Here is a 25216-nt window from a genome sequence, read left to right as displayed (position 1 = left end):
GAATCATGAGATGACATCTTACGAAGAAAACCACTAGGATAGTTTTCCCTTAAAGGTGGACAAATTTCGCAACAGTTTTTACTTCCCTATTACAGGCGTGGCCTGACAGGACAGCACCCAGATGGGAAAACCTTCATGTCAAGTCAGCCAGTGAAGAGGGTGTTTCCTGTCTTCCGCCTTAACAAAATAAACCCTGACTGTCTTACTTTAAAACTCAGTTCTCATCTGTAAGTTCTGCTATTCAACACAATTGGTATTTTTGACTGTAGAAACCAGTTCTAGCACTAGTTTAACAGATTTTGGTTATTTGGTTGAAATAAATCAATGATCAAACAAAATAAAAAATAACATTCCTCAGGTTATATTTATTACTACCTCTGTCTGACCTTAAAAAAATGTAAAACAACAAATAATGATTTAAATGTTATCTTTAAATATGTTATTGCCTCCCGCAGCATAATAAAAACAAATGTGTTTTATTTTGTTAGATTCTTTCCTAAAAAAATACAGATTTTACAGATTTTTTTTTGACAAGAACATTGTGTTCCACTGCAATAAAAAGCCTTTTTACTTTATTGTAGCTGTTTAAATAGCTTCAAATTCCAACTGGGGCCTTGGAGTTTGGGTGTTTGTGTGTTCTCCCTGTTCAATTGTGGGTTCTGTTCAGCTACTCCGGGTTTTTCACAAAGTTTGAAAATATCGTTAGATTCACTTTTTCTGTTGAGATTGCCATTATGAGTATGTATGCGTGTGTCCTGTGTGTCTCTGTGTTGCCCTGTGATGGTATAATTATTGCCTGTGGAGCTGCTGGAGGCTGGTCCAAGAAAAATTACAGCTGATGAAAACAATGTAAATTACTTTGCGAGAAGAAACAAAAAAAATATTACCTTCGAGTGACAGCTGAATTATGCATAAATAGTATTGAGGTACAAATAAACCAAATTCATTTTTTTAAATTAGATGCAAACATAAAAAAAATAGATTGACCCACTGTGATCATTCATTCAATTATGTGCTATATTAACAATTTATTATTTTATCTAAATCATGTATTCCTAGTTTTAATTGATTATTCAATGAGTGTTTGTAAGTTTGCATCAAGTTTTTTTTTATCAACCCTAACATAAGAAAAATCAGGCATGAGTGAGGAGCGCATATGCACTTTTATTTTGAAAGCTGAGGTGAACTTGTGTTGATTTTGAGACCACTTCTTGTTTCACAGTTTCAGCAACCTTTTTTTCCCCTGACAATCTGAGTCCTCTGTTAGTGAGAGTGATACTGTGACGCAGGCAGGTGAATACAGTCCTAGATTTGAGCTTTGCTCTTACCGAACAATTTTCTCTCACAAAAGCTAAACCTGAAAGGAATACATTTTAGAGTTTGTGGGACAGGTTCCAGCGCTCTGCCTGACTTTCAGACTAAGGTAAGGTATTCTTGTTTTCCTTTACAGAAGGAGCTTTCAAATAATCCTCTTTAAAAAGGAACATAAGTAAATGTTTACTGGTATCAAAGTACCCGAACCAGCATTAGTTTTCTTGTTCAGATAGATACTGTATCTATAATCAAAACATTCAGATTTCAACATTTTTCATTATTGTAATAACTGTAGGTTAGTACTTAATTTCAGATAAATTAATTTCAGGTAAATAAAAACTGTAAAATAAAATCTTAAACCAGCATATGACATATGTCAAGTTGTAATTAGCCTGTATTTGTTTTGTGTTACTATGTAGTCTTGAAGGTTTCCATTAAGTGCTCCACATGTTACAGCAAGTCCGTTTGGATTTAATCTCTTCCCTAGTACTTTTTTCTTCTTTTTTTTGCCACTGTCCCACCCCATCTCATGGCTCCATCAGTTTTAAACCACATACACTTTTAAAAGGAAGTATTTGCTCACAAGTGGCCTGACAATTCTCCCCCTCTTTTTTTAGTTGAAACGGCTAAATGTTTACTCAATCCGCCTCCTCTTTTGAGTCAGTGTAGCTCTGTCAAATGTTGAAATGAACTTTTACAGCCTTCTTGTCTGTTGAATCTCAAAATTCCTTCTGTGTTTTATCCCACAGGGCCCACGCTTCCCCTCCAGAATGTTCTCTGTTTGGAAAGTGTCTTGCAGGTAGCGCTCAATCAAAGTGGGCTGTGGTGTGGAGATGGTCACTGTGACAGCCTTGCTGGCAATCTGCATATGGATACAAGCGCAAACTGCCTCGGGACAGCAAACCTGTCCCTTGAATCACCGTCCGGCGATTCAAGGGACAGTGGATTTCAGTGTGAAATACTCTCTGCCGTACTTCCAAACAAACAAACCCATACAGAACATTGTGGTGAACCAGCATTCAGAGTCAACAGAAGTGTATCTTGGATGCCAGAATGCCATAGTTGCGGTTAACGATTCTATGAGAAAAAAATGGGAGTTGAAAACGGGACCCATTGGCAGTTCAGACTGTGAAACCTGTCTGGTGTGTGACATAGAAACCGAGCCGGAAGGCCCAGTGGACACAGACAACGAGGTTCTTGTTTTGGATCCTTTTCCATTCATGTTTCCATACTTGTACATTTGTGGAAACACACAACATGGTATCTGTTATTTTATTGACTTCAGTTCTCCACAACCTGAACCCAAATGCTTGCACAAAAAAGAGCAGAACTCTCCTACTGACTGCCCTGACTGTATAGCAAGCCCTCTTGGCACCAAAGTCATCGCCGTCGACGATGGACATACAACATTATTCTTCGTAGCAGCTTCCGTTAATGACAAAGTGGTGCAGAGATATCCACGGAGGTCAATTTCAGTATTGAGGGCACTTTCAACTGAAGATGGCTTCCATAAGGTCATGGATGGGCTGACCGTGTTGCCCAATCTACGCAACTCTTACAACATTGACTACATTTACAGTTTTTCCACCAAAGACTTTGTCTACTTTCTGTCCGTGCAGAGAGAAAATCCTTTCAGGAACAACTCGCCCTTTCAGACTCGTTTGGGACGGTTGCCTATTTCAACCCCAGAAGTGTGGATGTACAGAGAGGTGGTGCTGGAGTGCCGGTTCGAACCAAAACGCAGGAAAAGAAGCGTCTTCAAGGACGTTGTATATAACGGGTTGCAGGCCGCCCATTTGGGACATGCAGGGAAGGACTTGGCTGAAGAGCTGAGGGTCAGCATGACGGATGACATCTTGTACGGGGTGTTCGCAGTTGTTAACGAGCAAGGTGAACGTCAGAGAACCTCAGCCTTGTGCGCCTTTCCTGTGAGTAAAGTCAACGACGCAATTGACCGTGGCGTGGAGGCATGCTGTAGCTCAAGCACGGAGCAGCTGTCCAGAGGCCTCTGCCACTTCCAGACGTGTGAGAGCTGTCCCCATGAAGTGAGTCATTTTTTTTATTTCTCTGTACCAACAAAGTGGTGCACAGGTCTGTTTGTGCCTAGACAGGAAATGACCTGTTCAGGCAAACATTATGCAATAAAGCCACCTGAAAACACAGCAGTGAGGGGTCCACCTTTAAGCCACAGGAACCTGATAAAGGAAATGTGAAATTTAGAAATAATAAACACCCTTCTGAACTTTAATGAGAGTGCTTCTGTTTTACAGCGCCTTGAATTTATCACTTTTGCCACAATATAACCAGCCATCCATAACTAGGCGTGAAAGGGATTTTTTTTCTCCTCCTTCAATGCTCCTTTACGGGCTCCCTACAGAGCACAGTTGTATTGTATAAATTATGGGGCTACCTTGATTTGCAATATTTTGCCTCAAGTGGCCATTGTGAGGATTTGGTGGAGGTAAATCCAGCTGTTTGGACTTGAATCTGGCTGCAAGTCTGACCGTACCACTCCTTCCTCGGCTAAACTCTGTCAGAGGAGGGATCGGAGAGGAGCTGACATAGTTAGCATTCCGCGTTTTATGATTGATGTTTAATCCCTTAAATTATTTCTTCATTTTTACTTTTGTTGGTACCACTTTGAGATAGTTAAAGCTGAAAGAAGGGAGCTTTGAGAAAACATTGAACTTTGCCTGAAAATCTGTAAAAAAAACAAAAAACTTTTCAGTTTTCCAAAGTTTACTAAACAAGCAGCTTTTCACACTTTCAAATACAAGGTATACCTGAAATTGACCAACCTTTTCAGCCTATTAGCTAGAAGATGACAAAAAGCCTTGGTTTGGACTGCAATCCTCTGAGTTTTATATGATTCAATGCAAATACCTATTACCAACCCAGCCCTGCATCTGGCACTGTTTTGTGGGCAGTTCCTCCTACTCCTCCATCACTTTTTCCTCATCTGTCTCCTCCTCATGCCTATGACTGGCATTATTCTGTCCCTCTTCATCAACTCCACAACCTCGACTGAAACTGGCCTCTTCAGCTACAATTAATTAGAATGTAAAGTGTTAGAACACAAATATAAAAAATAAAATAAAAATAAGGGTTAAACACAAACAGTAAGTAAATTACTCAGCTCATTTCTATTTTTCTTTAAATTGTAGAATGTAGAAACACAAGAAAACAGGATGTATCTATTTTTATTAAAATATTATCCGTTGAACACAGACTGTCCTGTAATGTCTTTCATTCCCTGGTCAGCCAGTATGGATCGAGATTCATTTTTAATTGACAAAACAGATTAATTATTTAAACACATTGTGTAACCTTTAATATTCTGTGTGCCCTGAACACATCCAAAACACACTCATCATAAATGCCAAGTCTGGGATGGGATGATAGTGTAACGGGTAAGAAACTGGAGAGCCGGTAATTCAGTCGGACAACATTTAAGAGATTTGAGTTAAAAATGTAGCTGGCAAGGAAACCGGCTGGAACGCACTCAGGAACCGCTGAAAGGGAGAGAGATAGGTTAGTGGCTGAACCACACTCAGTGAGGATGTGTGAACACTGAAAATAAGCTACTAACCTTCTCAGGAACCAGATTGAGGCAGCGGTCCAGACAATTAGATCCGAGAGTTCCAGCTTTATATGCAGCTTTAACTGGTGATGAATCAGTTCAAAGCTGACAAGTTGTGGGGCTTAGGCAAGAAGGGAATCCGTAATCTGGGCTAGGGTCATACTCAATAGGCAAGAGACAGGCAGAGGTTTTTGAAAGGGGCAGAAGCCGACAGATTTGGGCGTGAGACGGTTCAGGTTTTTGGTGTCCAGAAATCGGAGGGCAGTAGGAGAGTCCGACAGAGGCGAGCCAAACAGGCGGGAATCCACAGAACAGACAGAGATCAATATCAGATGGACAATTAAAGATCACTGGATGGTTTATTCATGCTATGGGGTTCAAGACTCTGGCAGAGACTGGCTGTGAGAGGCAGGAATATATAAGCAGATCCACAGGTGCAACTTCTCAGAGTTAATGAGCTAAGTGCAGGTGGTGCTGCCTAAACAATTAGTGGAACTGAGCACAGGAGAGCAACGCTGCCAGTGAAAACAAACAAGAATGCAGAAGAATTACAGATACCATGTAGGGAGTGTTTGCTAACCTGTAGCCAGGCTGCTTGGTGCATTACTGGCCTGACTGAGTGTAATCACACTTAACTCTACTCATCCAGTAAAGGACTGCGGCCCCACAGTTAGAAAACAGCGGTAAAAAACGTAACAGGTTTATTTTGTACACAAAGTGCATCATGCAGAAATTTTCTCTACTCCACTTATTTCTTTCTTCTTTCCTTCCAACATTGTTGCTTCTTTAACTCGCTCCAGTTTCTTTCCTGCTTTTTTTTTATTATGAGGCACCGTTAGTATCTTGCAAAATATCAGATTGACCCAGCCTCATGCTTTACTGCGCCATCATCACGGCTGCTTTTATTAATGGGTAGAAGGAAAATAAAGCAAACATTTGGACCACTGACCGGTTTGGCCTGAAACAGACCGGCCGGGTGGGAATCTTCCCGAACCTCCCTGCCAGTCCGCCCCTTGGTGTGACAGACTTTAGCCCACTAAATCCATAACACAATTGGACTGTAGAGTGGATCCCCCGCAGCCCTGTTGCCCGGTCCATTTGAGAGACCCAGAGGTGATCTGGTCCTCCCCATGAACTTTCCTTGTCTCATTTTGCCTACAGCCTGTCAGCACCTGCAGCATCTTCTCATAGCAAGCAGGGGCGCCAATTCCCTAAACAGTGATATGATAGATAATGGGAAACCACTTTTGGGACACAGGTTATTTTTAATTTCTTTACTTTTAACCGCTTGTGCCACCCCCGATGTGTCATTGAAAAAAGTGCCACCCTGGTTGGCTTCCCAGGCTCCATCCGAATGCCCTTAACATTAGCTCCTAGCTCCTGTTCCTTGACCTTTCACGGGGTCAACAGTAAGAACTCTATCTTGGATAGGAAGAGAGCTTCAGACGGCTTTGCCGAATTCGGACAGCCTTTAACTCTGATGTCATTATGTGACAGAAACATGCATGAATGATGCGAGTTAAATCTGGGCCTACAGCCTTCGGAAAATGAATTACGAAGTTTGCGCTCTCTCTTCTCTCCAGACATTTTTGTTGATTTCTGTGAGGGGGCTGTGCTTATACTTCATGTCCCGCAAAGGATTGTGGGATACCTTTAGGCTTCTTGGCGCCGGTAAGGGACATTGTGAGCTCCCTATGCTAAAGGAGCTATGATAGGACGCATACAGGCTCCTTTTCCTACCGCCTTCTTTACTGACTGTACTATTCGGACAGCATTTATCATGGAGAACGCAGACGCACATCCGCTTTGGCTGTAGAGTCCTTACCAATTACACCCTTTCGGATGTAGCCACTGCTCCAGGAGAGATACAACCAATCAGAGCCAGGATGAATGTCTGGCTCTAATCGGTTATTAGCAGTCTTGTGTTCTGCTGCTCACACCTCCTCCACAGCACAGCGCTACTGTTGTACAGCCAGTTTCTGGAGTGGCCGTATGGGGAGTCTTGGCCTAGTGGTTAGAGCAGCGTGCTTGCACTCAGAGACGGATGCAAGTACCAGGTTCGATCCCCAGCGCCTGCACTCTGGGTCCCTGAGCAAGACCCTTAACCCCAGATTGCTCCCCGGGCGCTGCACATGGCAGCCCACTGCTCCCCAAGGGTGATGGGTTAAAAGCAGAGAACAAATTTCGTTGTAATGTATGTTTCAATGACAATAAAGATGATATTACTATTACTATTGCATCTGCTCAGAAAACAAGGACGGGTGAATATTGGAGCCGCCCAACAGGCTTCACTGTGGGGGAGGAGTAGTAGCGGTTTTTGGCACGGGTATTCGGCTCAATCCGAATACCTTTATAGAGAAAGAACTCTTTAGCGAAAGCGGAAGTGTGTCAGCGATCACCATGATATGTCCTGTCCAAATAGCGCAGTCAGTAAGGAAGGAGTTAGGAAAAGAAGCCTGTGTGCTTCCTCCCGTGGCTAGTTTTGCCTAGGAATCCCTTTCCCTTACCGGCGCTAAGGAACTATAAGGAATTCCACAATCCTTTGTGTGACATAAGGCTGTAGGCCTGGATTTGAGAATTATCCATGTGTGTCTCTGTTGCACAATGACGTGTGAGTTAAAGGATGTCCAAAATCGGCACAGCCATCTGAAGCTTGTTTCCTTCCCACAATAGAGTTCTTACTGTTGACCTCATGAAAGGTCAGGAACAGGAGCTAGGAGCTATAATTAGAAGGTTTCGGGTGCAGCCAAGGTGCATTTCTGCAAATGGCAAATGGACCACTGGGAGGATTATACAAATGTTACGTACTGCAGCTAAGTGAACTATAAATAATGTTAATGTCAATGCTATTATTTTTTAAATAATTATTATTACTATCTCCATATGCATTGCTTAGAACTTCATCTTTCTTTCATGCTCACTCTCAAACTGCCTGTAGCACATGCAATCTACTCATATAAATGGGGCGGATCAAATTGGTTTTGCACATCTTATCCATTGTGAATGCAATTGTTGTAGATCGACAGTGGTGCAGGAGCTAGATAGATTGTCCTGTACCCGGCGAGTTGCTGGTTCAATGCTCCGACCATCTCAGTCGTTGTCTCCCTGGGCAAGATACCTCAGCTGCTTTCTCTGTTGGCGATGGTCAGACGGCCTGGTGGCGCCGATACATGGCAGCCTGAGTCTGCCCCAGGGCAGCTGTGGCTAAAGATGTAACTTTTCAGCGTGTGAATGGGTGAATAACTGAATGTAGATTGAAGCACTTTGGAGTCGTCTGGACTTGATAAAGCGCTCTACAAGTACAGGCCACTTACCATTTAGATCACCCGCACAACCCCAGTTATTGCACGTACATTTATTAAAATTTATTTGTTACTTTTAATTTTTTGCCCATGCAATTTAGCGCTCCTTATTTGCAGTCTTCAGGCTCTTAGTGTCATATTGCATATTGACCAAAAAGTTCCATTTTATTCTCATCCTAAGGATAAAACAGCAGTACTGAGATATTTCACAGTTCTATATTTGACCTGTGTGATTTTCTCTGTTTGCTGCATCCTCTGAAAAACATTTGTGGCCTTTACAGAACAGCTAGATTTATGGTGAGATCAGTTTACACACTGGTGAATTGATTACACTAGGTTTTATTAAAGGTCTACAGAGTAAAAGGGGAGGGGGTAAGAACACATGCACATCCCTTTTTTAAGATTTCTATTTAACATTTTTTATCATTTCTTTTCATGTTTATGCACGACTTAGTGGTGGTGGTGTAGTGTAGTTTGCAGGGATCATGTGATGAAATTTGAAAAGCGAGGAAAAGCAGACCCCGTTGAGAGAACAGGGAGTGGCGGTTGAGTCAGTGCCTTAACCTGCACATTGCCACATCATTGCTCTGGTTTGTGTCCACCGGGAGTTTCACTCTGTGTCAGACCATGACCATACAAAACATTTTAATCAGAATAAAGTCTTAGTATTCATTTTAAGCGGAGCATTTCCAGTTTGTATGTCATTTTTTTTTTTCTCGGAAAGACACAATCAATCTTCACTAAAATGACACCCGTGGAAAGAGATTTGATCCAAGTTTTGTTCACATCAATGTATTACACTTTTATTTATTAGCTAATGTGTTTCATCTCGTCTCTACTTAACGTTGTTCAAAGTGTGTCTTCCGACTTCTCTATAATTGTTCATACATTAGAAAGAAGGGAAACTGCCCAATTCAAACACCTTGAAGCATACTAGTTTAGCCCTGTGTAGCACAGGCTTCAAGCTTCAGTAATTTGGCCTCAGTCCCTGACAAAAAAAGGAGTGGCCTCTCGTTTTTTTATGGACTTCCATCTGTGCCCTTTGAGCTTTTTGAGGCATGTGCACACACACTGGAATCAGAACAAACCAGCACATCGTATTAGTCCTACTGATAAAGGCTGGAGTTTTAAGGAGAGGGTCAGTATTGTCATCGTATTTCAGTAATATATAAAGGATTTATGTTGGAGGGAGGAAGGGTTTTATGGAAGTAGATCTATCAGGATCACAGAATGACAAGCAATGAAAAGAATCATCCTCAAATAAGTTAATTACGCAACAGCTCTGTGAAGCAGGAATGAAAAGCAAATTTTTTTTTTTAAATCAAACAATGTGAAGATCTGAGTTAAAAAAATAGAGTTAAAAATATATATAAATATATATATATATATATATATATATATATATATATATATATATATATATATATATATATATATATATATATATATATATACATATATATATATGTATATATACATATATATGTATATATTTGTGTGTTGGATGTTGAATGTTGGTGTATTGATCATAAACTACATAACGTGGGGATGAGAAGTAAAACCAGGAAACATACGCCAAGTAAGCATCAGCCTGAAAAACCTCTAACAAGTTATCCTGTTAAATAAGCAAACTGAGACATGATGGGACAAGTCAGCAAGCTGCTTGGAAGCGGAATGCTTACTATTAGTTTAACACATCCTGTCCTTTTTTTTTTTTCTTAAAGTGACGTTATGTTAACTGGTATGGCCCAAATCTGGCTAACGGTTGAAAACCTCTGAGGTGCACTCATTGAAACATCCTTACAGACACTGAGTGAGTGTAAATTACACTTAGAAACAGTCACTAAGTCAACAAAGCTGAGATCACTATATTTTTTCAAGTCTCACGAGTCTCCTCCCATCATCTGACTCCAAAACAAGAAGACTTCCTCAACTAATTAATGTTCTGGCCTACAATCATGCCGCTGAGTGCTACTTTAACAATTGTCCAGCACAAAGACATTGACCCCCCCCCCCCCCCCCCCCCCCACACACACACACACACACACACACACACACCCTCAAAAGGTCATCGATAAAGAAGCTGGCTATTGACGAACCGCTGTTTGCAAACATATTAATGGAAAGTTTAGTGGAACAAAAAAGTGTGTTAGGTAAAGGTGCCCAAGGTGAGGGTTGTGAGATAAGTCCTATCTGTCCTGGGGGAGATTAAGAAAGCACAGAAGTGTTTCAAGAACCACCACAGAATGATGTGTACAGCAAACAAGAATAAACAGTCACATTCCTAAGCCATTTAGGAATGTGACTGAAACCTGAGCCAAAGCAGAGCCACTCCTCCATGCCACGCTGCATTGATTTGGAAATTCATGCCAAAAGAGCCCCATCCACGCATTGAGAGTATGTGCTGCATAGTACCTTACATTAGACTGACATTTATGTATTCAGAATCCTTTTTTATTGGTGTTATCTTGCAAATGTTGGCGTTATCTTACAAATATCTCACATGTGTTATCTTACAAATGTTCTGAGAAGCCGAATTTTTGGTTTGCGTTAGCTGTATGCCATTGTCATCAAAAATAACAAAAAGAAATACTTGAAATCTTCAGTGTGCAATAGATCTATGCAGGAGTTTCCCTTTTTGAATTCATTATCTTGAAATAAATTAAAGGTCAATTATATTCCAATTTATTGACATGCACCTGTACGTGAGCTCATTGCTGATTATTCATTATTCTAACAGGACTTTGAATTCGAAAGTATTGCTGTTTCTAAGTGCTGACTTTAAGTGAACGTGGGTCTTTTGCTTGTGCAGAGCTCTGGAGGGAATCACACATGCCGTCAGAAGGCCACGCTGGTCTCAAAGCCGCACTACAGACTGGACATCTTCAACAGCGCGATGAGAGACGTCCTGTTCACGTCTGTTTTGGTCAGCACCATAGGAAATAATACCATCGGGCACTTTGGCACCTCAGACGGCAGGATACTGCAGGTAATGGGCTGTTGTTGGATTAATTAGGTTTCTTGGGCATGAAGTATCAAACAACATGTATAAGGATGGCCTTTATGTTTAAATTGGTTGTAGGTGATTCTCACACTGCACAAGCCAATAGTTTTTGCCAACTATTCCCTGGGGGAGGTTGGAGTTCTCAAGACAGCAGCCGTGTACTCAGAAGATTCCCTTGTCTTTGCTGCTGGAAATAAGGTACCTTTGTTATATTCTACTGCATGCACACATGAACACAGAACATTTTTCTCTACTTTCATTTGTAATTTTCCTCTCTCCCTGAACAAGATGTTCAAGGTGCCATCGGCAGGACCGGGGTGTGAACATTTTCTGACATGCCCCAGGTGCTTGACGGCTCCAGACTTCATGAACTGCGGCTGGTGTTCTGGAAAGTGCTCCAGGAAGCCCAAGTGTACCTCAGTCTGGAGCAAAGACTCATGTGCACCTATTATAACGGAGGTACTAGGCTGCTAACTGTAACTACTTAACTTGTGTGCAGATTTCTAACAAAAGAAGTTGTAAAATTGTAGTATCTTCTGTTACTGCAACGTTTATTTTGTAGTTTTTCCCTAAAACGGCTCCTGCTGGAGGGGAGACAGAGGTGACACTGTGTGGGTCAGAGTTTCAGTCCGCTCGGCGACCCGCCATCATCAGCGGGAAAACACATACCATCAGAGTTGACTCTGGGACCGTGTGTGCTGTCCTGCCTACAAGAAGCAGCGATGCAAAGTGAGATGCACAGACACAACACACTGGCACAAAGATTTTGTTTCCTCAGCTTTGTTTTGCTTGCACTGTTCTCTGCTCGACACATAAAAACATGTCAGCTAATGCTGGTTGTGACTGATTTTGGTTTACTTTTGTTTTTTCTGTTTTTTTCCTTAGCTCTGGTTAACACTTAGCTTTATTACCACAGTTTAGATTTTAAAATGCTCAGATTATTGCTATTTGACCTAATTAAGAACTTCAGACAGCATCTCCTTTTTTTCCCTGTAAGTGTGTCATCATTTTTAGTCAAGTTATTGACTACATATTGTGATTCTTTTCTTTTTCTTCCCACATCACATTGTCGTCCCTCAATCTTTGTGACCTTTAGCACCTCGGCTGCAAACACTGTAAGACAATAGTGGGTACTGAGGGCAGGGAACGTCCATCCAACAAATCGAAAATATTACTTGCATGCAGAACTTTCATGCATGACATCAAATATAACATCTTACCCAAGGTTGTGTTCCAGCAATGATTTATATTGCAACGTTTCCACACTAATATTCAGCGATGACTGCACTTCAATAAATTGTGTAGGTCTAATCAAACGTTCACGTAGCTACGGGTATTTAATTTAAATCATGTGATATATCAAAAATATGTGAAGATGAGATTGTGTCTCACTATTTCTGATATCAATGAAGTATCTTGCTTGACTTGTAGGAGGTCAGTCAGCACCAATTATTGTTGAAAAAAAGTTATCATTATAAGAATTCTGATTTATAGTGAAGACAATAATCTCTAATTGATGTCTGCAAACCCCAAAAGCTGTCTGAAGGGTTCAGTTAATTTCAGCATATTTGAAATGATTTTTTTATGCCATTATTGTGTGCTGTTTAGAAGTGCCATTGTTCCAAGTTTTGGAACTAGAATACTAAAGTAGCCTATTTGACAATGGGTGCATTTTATTTTTACATAAGCATCAGAGTATATTGATCTCTGACAATATGCACTTACGCAGGTATTGCAAAAAAGAAGATGATTATCAAACCTTTTTCATTTACTGGAAAGACCTGTAACCACATATTTAAAAACTTGTGTAGAACAATACAAGACTTACCAAAACAGAGTGTCACAACGTTTCAAATAATATATGATTAAGAATAAAAAAAATAAGAACAGGAGCAAGAGCTTTGTGACGTTGTTGCCAGATTAAAAAAAAAAAATAACAATAAAATCACCCAGAGAAATTTGATTGGACAGTTTCAGTTCCTGGTGCAAAGTAAGAGGAGGCTGTTTTTACAAACTCTTTATGGACCGAGAGAATACGGAGAGTACTGACATCCTGGGATGGTAAACAGGAATTTTTGTGTTTAGGTAACATGTAAGAGGACAGATACAAAGGCAACAAACCAAGAATGGATTTAAAGATAGAAATGTACCATTGACAGATTCTGGGCAGAGACAGTGATGACCAGCTAACTAAAGACCACAAAGTGCAATGATGGGTGAGATATCTGCATGCAGTTATGAATCTTAGAGCTCCGCACTAGTAAGTAACGTAAATCCTTTCAGCTGCTTCCTTATTCAGGGGTTGCCACAGCGAGTTATTACAACTTGCACACAGACATGTCAGACTCTGAGAGCTGCAAGATAAGTTGAATCTAATAAATGAAGAGAATTCTGTGAGAAATTGTTATAAAAAAAATGTCACCATAGTCCAAAAGAGGCAAGAAGGTGCTGGCAACAAGATTTTTCTTTGCGTTAACAGAAAATATGACTTGTTTTTGAAAGAGAAGCCCAATTTTAACCTCAGTTTCTGCAAGCGATTATCAAAGTGAGCTTTAAAAGTTAGCTTTTCATCAATATTATTCCAAAATAATTGTAGGTGTTTAAGCATCTACTGAGGAAGCAATTGAAGGTATCACAAATCCTCTTTTTGCTGGAAAACAATATCATCTTGGTTTTATTTCCTTTCAGCACCAGAGCAGTTTAATTTGTGACTAAATAGAACATCATGAATTTATCACAAGTCAATATTTCCCACCCCTAGATCTAAGCGTCACAGAGACCTGACTAAGACATTACTCCTTTATGCTCAGTGTTTATCGTCCTGCATGTGCCCAGTTTCCATGGTAACCAAATACTATGTTGGCCGACTGGTGGTGGTTGTATTCCCTATTTGCATTACCGCTGTGGGGTTTAACTCAGACAAGCACCACAGCATCAGGATGTGGATTTCTCAGCAGATCCACTGGCATTGTTTTCTTAACAGAAAAAAAGTTTGCTACTAGCTCATCCAGATGGATTCAGAGATGATGCTACTAAAACAGTCAAAAGTAAAAAGACAGCAGTCTCTTACTTGCAGGTACGAGTGATCCATCTTGTTATCTATTTTAGAAAGATTATTTAGACAAATCAGGGGGTAGTTGTTTAATTCAGGGCACATCTATGCTGCACCAGGATAATGGTTCTGTTGCCCATCCTTGCTCTCCGTGTACACTGCATGCCTTGCGTTTGTCAGTATGTCCGTAATACCACCCCTCCCCCCCACAAAAGGTTAAAAAAAAACACCCTTCGTCATAGCATATAAAGCAAGTATGAACAAACGTACTTTTCATGAGGCAAGTTTAAACATGTAAACGCGCGCACATCCGTTCTCAAACCTGAGAGATGTTCAGGGATTAGAGGTGTACATGATGCAATGAGTGATGCAAAGAGTGAAAACTGATGTTTTCTTTATTTTGTGTTCAGAATGGCAAATTAAGCTATTTGATGCCTGTGTTGTACGATTCTTAACAGAAGAGCACCGAGTGGTGAGTTGGAAGCAACATGTAACTATTACTCAGCAGCAGTCATCAGCTGAGAGGGATTTTTGCTTAGTGGGTTTGATGGCTTGGTGGTTAGAGCGCTGGACGTTTGCATCTTGGAAAGGCTACAATGGTTGGTGGTTCAAAACTCAGTATGTCATGCTGGGTCCCTGAGCAAGGCTCACAATAATGACCTCCAAATAAGACTCAACCTCCTGTCTATGATTGCGAGGGAATTGTGTAATTTTTTTAAATAAACTGAGGCAAGAGTGCTAGTGACAAAATATTATGCCAGTAAATCAAAACATTTCAAATTCTTGTATTTAATTAATTTACTATTTTTATTCTTTGTGTCAGATACATCAATAGGAATTTAAGGCTTCTTTACCAAACTCAAGGTATTTTTAACACAGCATATAGTTTAACATATCTAAGACAAATAAAATGTGTTTACTACACAATTTTTAATGTCACATTTGACCTTGATCTTGAGCAATATTGCACTTTTTAACACTGACCAACCTCCGCAATGAAATTATGAATGAAGTGAATGAGTTTTCAGACCTTTTGCCTTGAAATCATTCAGCTCTTTGTTTTCAGTTAGAACGGAAAAACTATTTGTTGCATTTGAGCCCCCCTCCCCCCACACAAAAAAATTAATAAATATAAAATAGATTTTAGCCTTGATAATTATAAAGTCTCAGAAACCACCATCTGACTTTGAGACCAAATGCTGAACTTAGACATAAAATCAAGTCAGTAGTCATCAGCAAAAAGTTTTTAAAGATGGTACAGGGAAGGTGAAGAAAAGCTAGACTTAATTAAAAAGTGCCTGTGTGAAAATAACTAAAATGGACATAAATTGTTCTCAGATCATTAAAGTCCTCTGTCCCAGTTAAACTGATACTCAGATCCCTCTATTGTGTCTGCCTTACTTTTCAATAGCATAGAAAAAAAAAAACATTGTCAAAAGAGCCTCGGTAACGTCTTTCTACATATGAGATACTATTGATCTAGGTCTTCAGCCAAACCAGGATACCTAAAAAGTTTTGGGCATGTCGAAAAAGAGCATGAGATGACGACACAAACTGTTTACATCAACGTATTTATTTTTATTTTTTTTGCGCATTTTGAATGATTATATTAGAAAAGGATTGATGGAAATGTCAAAATTCTAATTTACTTCCTCAATTTCACACAAAAAAATTTTTTACGCTTGCTTGAGGTGGTTTTTGGCTTTTCCGAAAAAGGTTTGGCCAAAAGTCAATGCACAAAACGGGAGCTGGAGACACATTTGCCGAATAAGTTCTCATTTACCCCACATGACTGATCAGCTGTTTCTCACTGTCGCTGTCTTGCCCAGAGACTCGCCTAACACATGAAAACATCCGCAATACTAGTTGATATGACAGAACAATTACAACTTTCCCAATAGCGACATATTCCAGAAAACCTCTCTTGATGTGTGGTCCATGCTAGTTTGCAATCTGTACTTCCAATTCATTACAGCCATGCATAACATCAGCTTCTGATGAAATTATGCTTTGTGTGGCCTGATTAACAAAACAGTAGATGGAACCATGCCTAAATCACATTTTCTTTCTTTTTTTCTTTTCTGCAACATTTTAAAAGTTTGCTTAAAATCTGCATGGCAGCTGGACGGAAATATAGCAGCAGGCTTCATATATATAACCTAAAAATTCACCATTAATTCAGAATTTATGCTAGTGCTAGTCAAGTGTTGAAGAAATGACCAGATAAAAATGTTCCTTGACCTCATCCTATGCTATGCAGATACTCTGTCTGCACTGATGAAGGCTCAATTTGCAGAATGCTTGACGTGGTTCCAACAACAGAACAGTCTGACCTATTTTCTGATTAATTCAGCTAAGGATTGTTTAACCATTTTAGGCATTTGTTAACTGCATTTATAGGATTAAAACTTTTATTCCAAGTTAGTCAGTCAGTTATAGGTATTTAAAAAGGAGATGGTGACATTACAGCAAAATTTGTTTACTCAGTGGCACACAGAATATTTCACACCCTTCATCCCTTGACTGCAGTCAAGAGAATCTACACTTTTAGGTGTGGCATTATACACGGCAAGATGAGAAAATGTGTCTGAAGCATTCTCAGAGATTTTAATCCGCAATGGATGTGTCTAGCTGCTCTCCATTAAAATACCTTCAAAACATTATTACATATGCTTACTACACAGGTTGGTTTGCAAGATTAATGAAAAAGTACCAAACCAACGCCTGAACATCACCCTGGAAATACATGAGGGAGAGGTAGAGGGTGACTACTCCATTGAGGGCATGGCCCAGATGTCTGGCTTCTCTGTTGTGGTAAGAACAACTCTTGTTAAAGTTCCTTAAAAAAAATCCACATAATTAATAGGAATAATTGAAATCAAAAAGAAATTGTTTACCTCTTTCAGGAGCCCAGTATAACAGACATCAAACCCAAGCATGGCCCCAAGTTTGGAGGAACAACAGTTACACTCCAAGGCAAACATCTCTACTCTGGGACCAACCGAGTGGTTTTGTTCGCAAACACAGAATGCACATTGATTTCAAGGTGAGCCATGCAGGCGACTGAATCTTATTAGAAATGTTCTTGACTGTTAGAATACATTTATTTCACCTGTGTCTGATTTTACCACTGTAACAGTGAACCTAAGGAAACAGGAAGTTTGTCTTCAGTAATCTGCAAAACAAAACCTGCCGAAAACATTGGGGAAGTGCCGGTGAAAGTCTTAATTGACAACCTTGAAGTGACAACGGATAAAAGGTTTTCCTTTAAGGAAGATCCCGTCATAGACTCTGTCGATCCTCACTGCAGTTTCCGAAGGTGGGTCTCTCGCTTAATACCCTTACTGCAGTATCAGTCTGAAACTTAAGTCAAACGTTGTGATAAAAAAATGAAGTATCTGGTAATAGACGTTATCACAATGTTATTGGTGTGAGTAACATTGCCTCTGGTGCCACGCAGCGGGTCCAAGCTGGTTATAAAGGGTCGCAATCTGGATTCAGGTCACAGAGTTGAGCTTCGGTATAAATCTGGTGTGACTACATTTTCAAAAGTAAGTCAACTCTCAAACTTTTAAAAGGTTTTAATTTTGATTACCATTAATCTTCTTATTGCAAGTAGAAATGTGAAACCAAAACTATTACTTACTGAATTTGATTTTAAACAATGATATGTTATTTCACTCGAGGTCTGCAACAGATTAGGAAACTCCACACACTTGGAGTGCTGGACTCCGGCCTTCTCAGCTGACATGCCGGACGAAAAATCTAACAATGGAACGATTTCTATTGAGATAGATGGAAACGATCTCTATGAGAGACAGTTTATCTACCATGCAGACGCCGAAGTCCTGCCATTTGAAAATGAAGGCAACATTTTACATCTAAAACATGGAGGCAATGAAGTTTCACTGCATGTAAGACGGTTTGAGCTATTTTATCAGAATTTTTGTTGTTTTTTGCCCACCCTAAATACAGTTCGTTACGTACTATTAACCAAACGTATCTTTAAATATTGTAATATTTCTTTAATTTCTAACAGCACAACAAGCTACAATCAGTGGAGAAATGCATGAAAATAGCAATGAGCATCGGCAATGAGCTCTGCAGCCATAAAATTCTACAAAATGAAATAACCTGCAGGATTCCTAAAGACCTGAATGTCCCCAGTGAGGGATTGCCAGTTACGGTAGGAAAATCCTTTAAACCCTCATTCTAAACCAAAAATCCGATACCAAATAAAAAGTGAAAACCAAATCACATTTTGATTTGCCGCTGCAGGTGTCTGTGAATGGAGAAGATCATCATGTGGGCAGAGTTGTCTATGACATAACCAACAACGACCCCGTGATTGCAGGCATTGTGCTTGGCATTATTGCGGCACTGGTCGTTGGTGCGGGCCTTGCATTGTTTGTGATGAGGCATCTGAGAAAAAAAGAGAGAGGTGAGGGCATAAACAAAACTTATGAGTTAGCTTGGAAATATTATGCAAAAGTGGAAACCTATAGCAGACTTTTAGATGTGGTCATATGTCATGATTGATGAGTGTACATTCCAAAAAAATAAATAAAAAATACCACTATTTCTTGTGTTTAGAATTTGCAGAAAAACATGCCTATTTATTCTCCACTTTATTATCAACTGGAACAAGTGCACTCTAAGTCTGTTGCTTTTATCTTTTACTCGCCGATTATGTTTCATCAAAGGTTTCTTTGCAGTCAACATAGAACATCGTTTATCGACAATTTCCCGAAATCGGATCAGCCTGGCTGACACGTCTCCGACAACAGACTACAGACATGGTGAGGCACATGAATAAGGAAAACCTTGAAAACAAAGAAGATCAAAGTGAGCCTTATTAAGTACTATTTAGATTGGGTAAATTAGTTACATTTGTAAGAAATATAAAACACTTGTATATGTTTATGAAGTGAGTACAAATAAAAGTGCATCCTGGAAAGGCCAAGGATAAAAATGCAACTCGACTAAAAAAAAAAAAAATGTTTAGAAGATCTTGGGACCTTCTTTTTTTAATTTAGTGTCATCTTTTTGTGTACTTTCAGAAAAGAAAGTACACAAAAAGATATGAAGCGCCGAAAACTCACTATCTCATAAGTGAAAAGTCTGATAATAAACAGTAAAGAAACAGAAAATATGAATATCACATTGCTGACAGCTAGCGTGTAGTGAAGCATCAGTCAAGCAACAAATGTTTGAAATTGGCCAATGCTCCTTTGATTAAATCAAACGGGCGATTGGCCAGTCAAACTGCAAAAACGTCTGCAAAAGAGCAACAATCCGAACCCGTTCAGTAAATGAATGAAAACTGAAACCCCTCCCACTATTTCCAGTATGTTACCACATCACCAGAGAGCATATTCTTTAATGCAACAAGTTTAACATTGTATGTTGCATAGAATGGAGACAATATTTTATTCGTTGTTGGATTCAAATCTGCTACCTGAATCCAGGAATCATCTAGCCATCCATCCATTTTCTGCATAACCCCGGACTGGTTATCCAGGATTCATTTCATGGCCAATACCAATTTCAGTATTTTCTTAAGTCTGACCAACAGATTAGGATTTCACCAGATTTTGTTTCTTACTACTAAGACCTGTAAGTTGTACCATGTGCACCATGATTATCCTTGAACAAATTCAAATAATGCAAATACACCCACGCAGATGTTCACATCTAAAATGTTCATCTAAATGTTTTATTTTACCTTTGTTTTAACTTCTAGGTCCCCTGTTGAGTCAGACGTCAGGCTCAGGAGCAATGGCCTTCCAAGGTTTAATGTACGCCTCCAGCTACGATCATCTGGCGGTCCCTTTAATACCAAGGGACAGCATCTCTATGGTCAACTCAAACCCTCAACTGATTGAAGAAGTTAAAGATGTGCTGATTCCTTGCGAGATGCTCAGAATTGAGGAGGGACAAGTTATTGGAAAAGGTAATTCTCTTTTCTTGCTTCCGCACCATTTCCACATTTCCCTTTGTAGTTTTCTTAATCCGCTGTTTATTTTAACACAGGACACTTTGGGATCGTTTATCATGGATACCTAATAGATAGCAATAAGCAAGAGACTCATTGTGCTGTTAAGTCATTAAACAGTAAGTGCCTTTGTTTCTACAGTAAATTATCATCACGGGAGTTTTCATTATGCACCGTTGCTCGGAAATGTTCTGGAGATTATGTTGAGGGGAAGAGTAAGACTATATAAAATACTTTTTTGCACCCCCTTCCCCCCTAAATAAAATGCCTGGAGAAACATTACAGATATAACAGCAAGTGTTTATAGTATATATGTTACATGTGTTTTCAGTGTTCATGTGTGCATGTGACTCATTTGTGACTTATTGCTGATAAGGGTTTAACTTAAATCAACAGGAATCACCGAGTTGGGTGAAGTGGACCAGTTCCTCAAAGAGGGAATCATCATGAAGGAGTTCCACCACCCCAACATACTGTCTCTGCTGGGCATCATGCTGCCCAAGGAAGGACTTCCTCTGGTGGTTCTGCCATACATGAAACATGGAGATTTGCGTCATTTCATCCGATCTGAGCAACGGGTAAGTTCACCGGTGACCCACTATGACGCAGAGTGACCTCGCCTTGGCTTTCTAGATTTTAGAGCTCACTGTTTGAACCAGCTTTTTCATTGATTGCAAATGATTTTTCGTTCACAGAACCCAACGGTGAAAGATCTGATTGGGTTCGGACTTCAGGTCGCCAGGGGAATGGAGTACTTAGCACAAAAAAAGTTTGTTCACAGAGACCTGGCTGCAAGGAACTGCATGTGAGTGTGAATCAAAGCCTGATTGATGTACAGGCCTGTTACACATTAGTGCCACGTTTACTGACTTTAATGTGTTTGGAGAATACATTAGCGAGACACGAGGGAGAGAAAGGTCAAATATATTCAATGCAGAATCCCAAGTTATTAAAAACAAATTATTCAGTATTTGTATTTCAAATTAATTACGGAATTATCTGGGGACACTTTGCTGAATTTTCTTTGTTTTCTTTTGAAATTGTGCACTGATGGGTATTTAAACTAGTGTTAAAACAAATACTTCTTGAAAAATAAGACATGGTTGTCCCACTCTCTCCTCTGCAGGCTGGATGAAAATTTCACAGTAAAAGTAGCCGACTTCGGCATGGCGAGGGATGTGTATGACAAGGAGTACTACAGCATTCAGAATCACAAAAAGGCAAAGCTGCCGGTGAAGTGGATGGCAATCGAAAGCCTGCAGACACAGAAGTTCACAACAAAGTCAGATGTGGTGAGTGCGGCTGATATTCAGAAAGTTCGACAGTCTAAAGTAAGTATGCGTCTACAGCATGTCCTACGTGTGTTACCAGTGGTCGTACGGCATCTTAATGTGGGAGCTGATAACCAGAGGAGCCAGCCCATATCCAGATGTGGACCCCTATGACATCACACACTACTTGTTGAAGGGACGAAGACTTCCACAGCCACAGTATTGCCCGGATACTCTGTAAGCATCACACTAGCTTCCAATATTTATCCAATAAAATAAACATGTGATTCATTGAGAATATTTTGTACAGGTATTATTGGTATTAACTGGAAGAAATAAGATAATTTCTGAACAGAAAAAGTCAAATGTGTTGCGTATTTGTGTTCAGCCTCCTTCACTGTGATACCAGTGCAACCAGTTGCTTTCAATAGTCACCTAATTAGTATCCACCTTTACGTAATTCATTGTCAGTAGAAATAAATGGCAGTCTACAAACACTGAAAAGAAGGCCAAAGGAGGTCTCAGTGAGGAACGCCGTCAAGAGCTCCATCATACCTCCGGAGGAGTTGCTAAGATTTTAAGATCATCGCTAAAGAAAGTTAACCAGAACAGCTGTCCACTTTATATTAACATTTTGTTTTGAGTTAACACTTAAATATGTTTTTTTGGGTTGAAAACAGACAATTATGTAATGTTTACTAGAAAACAATCAATTTAACCCAACAACGTGTTTCAACGGGAGATGAAACGTTAACATGACGTCGACAACAGCACCTGGTTCATCTTTTTAAGTGCAGGTGAAAGAATCTCTTCATCACAGGAGATACATTAAATGAAAACTTCCCAAGTCTGGCTTTTATTAAAGGGTAGACAGATGAAACCCATTGTTAAAAGAAAGTCAAAAGAGAGTCAGGCGAAACATGATGGCTGTAGTATCATGATGTGGGGATGCTTTTCTCCAGCAGGGACATGGCTATCATATTTGTTATGAAGATCCAGAACTAAATCCTAATAGAGAATCTATGGCACGGCTTTAAAACTCCTGCTACATCCAACCTGACTGATCCTGAGCTCCTTTATGAAGAGGGGCAAAAGCTTTAAGTATCTAGTTGTGCCGAGCTGGTAATGACATACCCATAAAAGGTGCATCTTTAACTAAAGAGAAATTAGATTAGATTAGATTCAACTTTATTGTCATTACACTGGTACAGGTACAAGGCAACAAAATGCTGTTTAGGTCTAACCAGAAGTGCAATAGCAGCAAGTGCAGGATAAACAATGGTTCCATATGTACAGGACATGGGTTTTTACTGAATAAATATAGAGATGTATACTATTATAGACAGAATTTTACTGATCGATTTGTCCTATGAGTATAATATATAGATAACTAGTATTGTGAACTAAATTTACAAATGTGATACTATAAAAGACTAGTTAGTGTTCAAAAATAGAACTCTACTAGGTACCTTTCAGATCTTTTGTAAAATGTTATAAAAAACATACTTTCTTTCCATTTTACAAGTATATTACAATTATGTGCTATTATGTCACATAAAATGCCAATAAGGTATTGAAGTTTGAATTGAAGTTGCTGCTTGTCGTAATACAAACAGTGACAGCCACTGAATCCGTTTGTCACTTCACGGCTGTTCACTCTTTCCCAGCCTGTCTCCACGTTTACCTTCTCATGAAATCTTTTTCTAAAATCCACCACAGTTACTCCATCATGCTGGCTTGCTGGGACCCAGAACCTGACTGCAGACCCAGTTTCCACAGCTTGGTTGCAGAAGTGGACCAGATCCTGTCCTGCCTGGAAGGAGAACACTACATCAACCTGAAGGTTACTTACATCAACTTGGATGAACCAAGGCCGTACCCCCCACTAAGTTGTTCTGGTGATGAGGCCGAGGCCTCAGACTTGGACTCGGATGACCCCTCAGACAGCTGAGGTTGCAGCGATGCAAGACTCCCTGAAATCCCATGGAAGGATGAGAGACTCCAGATCGCAGAGAGGAACTTCTTTTTTGTACGGAAAACAGTTGTTTTAATAAACTGTTGGTTATTTTCAGACCTTTCACTACTGATATTTGAAAGAGTATGTTGTAACAGGAGATCATGACACGGCCAGTTTCTCATCATTCCGATGAAGCAGGATAGGGAGAGAAAAAAAACTGAAACAATTTTTTTTCAGCACTGGTACCAATGAGACAAAATGAATGTAAGAACGTCTTTACTTAATTATATGTTTCTCAGAACATTATTGTTATTGATAACTGATTAATGCCCACAGGTCAGCAGGATTCTTTTTTTTTATGGCCCCAAGTGTTCTTATATTACATGGATATATTGTGAAATATACTTTGCAGCTTCAAAGCATGGATCGGATTAATGTATGCAGAAGCAATACAATAAAGCCGCAGGTGCCGGACCACAGAGAGCTCATCTTGCTTTTCAGGAACTCATCTCATACCCATATTTATCACTAGAGGGCAACCGAGGCCTCAATCTATGGAGACCTGTTCTGCAGCAAGGCTTTGGCAGTGCGGTAAAACATCTCCAAACAGAGCTGCTGCACAAACAGTACAGCAGGATTTATCTGGACTTGAACAGACAATATAATCAAATTCAGTCCTTCAGTTAAATCAAAATGACACAGCAGGCGGTGCGACACATTGTATTCCGATTATTTGATTAGTGAATGTAAAACTGCATGTACACAATCTTTAGTAAAATAAGGAAATTACACATTAAAAGCACTGATTTTCTTTACTGACTTCACAGCACGGTCATCCCAAAGCAACCAAAAGCAGAAAAGCTTTCAATAACGGACAGGGGCTTATTTCTAATCTCACTACCTGACAGTTGTTTTTTTTTTTTCCATGATGACTTTATTTCATTTTTTTTCCACTAAACTGCACTGACTATGTTTTTAAATAAATGCTTGACTGTAAATATTTCTTTAGTGTCCCTGCTTTAAAGTTACTATACATAATAAAAAATATATACGGTAAATTGACGTGTTACAGAAAACAACACTGTTCCAATAACTCTATTTTGGGTTGAAAACTCACTGCAAAAAACAGAGGTATTACTGGATCATCAAAACTAAAAGTGAAAATAATCTTGACGGCAAAGGCAAAAACCCGAGGCAGAAAAAGCTTTTATTCTCTGCCAGGTAGATGAGAGAAAAACACACACACACACACACACACACACACACACACTGTTAGAGGTCTGAAACGTGTCAACCCAACCAGAGCAAAAAAGTACCTGCCTGTAACTGATCTTTGTATCCTGCTTTTAAAATATGCTTCATGAATATTTTATAGATGCAGAAAAAAAATAATGAAGAGCTTTTGGTTTTGGACATGTTGATGTAATGAAAACAGTCTGGCTGTACTTTGGTTGGTTTTCTGGTAGTAAAAGTCAGTCGATCTTAAAATTACAGCAATGACACACTACCAGAATAAACCAGAATAAATCCATGATGGTGGCTTTATTTATTCATCTGTAATGGACGTTTTTATTTCCCCCCCCCCCCCCCCCACCAGATTGTCCTTTTGCCACAATACTACTTTTCACTTTATGTATTTACTCTTAAAAATATTTTTGATTTAAGAAATAAAATGTTCTGCCCACACAGAATTAATTTTAATCCATTTTAAACAGATATATTATGTAATGATTAATGCTAG

The 25216-nt window shown here is 39.6% G+C and overlaps 1 protein-coding gene across 2 annotated transcripts; it reads left to right on the top strand.

Annotated features, from left to right (window-relative positions):
- Positions 1-1271: 1271 nt before the first annotated feature.
- Positions 1272-24274, top strand: mst1ra (macrophage stimulating 1 receptor a). Of its 2 annotated transcripts, none has more exons than XM_021321926.2 (21): positions 1272-1423; positions 2064-3359; positions 11009-11185; positions 11279-11398; positions 11489-11659; positions 11763-11929; positions 16937-17066; positions 17159-17298; positions 17392-17571; positions 17713-17803; positions 17939-18166; positions 18292-18438; positions 18531-18693; positions 18968-19051; positions 19996-20205; positions 20286-20366; positions 20644-20825; positions 20943-21052; positions 21374-21539; positions 21619-21755; positions 23238-24274. In XM_021321926.2, exons 2-21 carry the CDS (start codon positions 2148-2150, stop codon positions 23467-23469), a joined length of 4128 nt encoding a protein of 1375 aa, XP_021177601.2. In that variant the 5' UTR covers positions 1272-1423; positions 2064-2147; the 3' UTR covers positions 23470-24274. The 2 variants fall into 2 exon arrangements, with proteins under 2 accessions (XP_021177601.2, XP_021177600.2); XM_021321925.2 differs by having other exon boundaries at positions 18956-19051.
- The last annotated feature ends 942 nt before the right edge of the window (positions 24275-25216 follow it).

This window comes from Fundulus heteroclitus, chromosome 20 (assembly GCF_011125445.2).
Source record: "Fundulus heteroclitus isolate FHET01 chromosome 20, MU-UCD_Fhet_4.1, whole genome shotgun sequence".
NCBI lineage: Eukaryota > Metazoa > Chordata > Actinopteri > Cyprinodontiformes > Fundulidae > Fundulus > Fundulus heteroclitus.
This window is presented reverse-complemented; position numbering and strand designations above follow the sequence as displayed.

What these genes read in the sequence shown, in the direction of transcription:
- mst1ra (XM_021321925.2), top strand. Translation starts at nt 2,148, where the DNA reads ATGGTCACTGTGACAGCCTTGCTGGCAATCTGCATATGGATACAAGCG. An exon ending in GTGAGAGCTGTCCCCATGAA is followed by an intron (nt 3,360 to 11,008) that starts GTGAGTCATTTT and finishes TTGCTTGTGCAG; the next exon opens with AGCTCTGGAGGGAATCACAC. An exon ending in GACAACAGACTACAGACATG is followed by an intron (nt 19,052 to 19,995) that starts GTGAGGCACATG and finishes TTTAACTTCTAG; the next exon opens with GTCCCCTGTTGAGTCAGACG.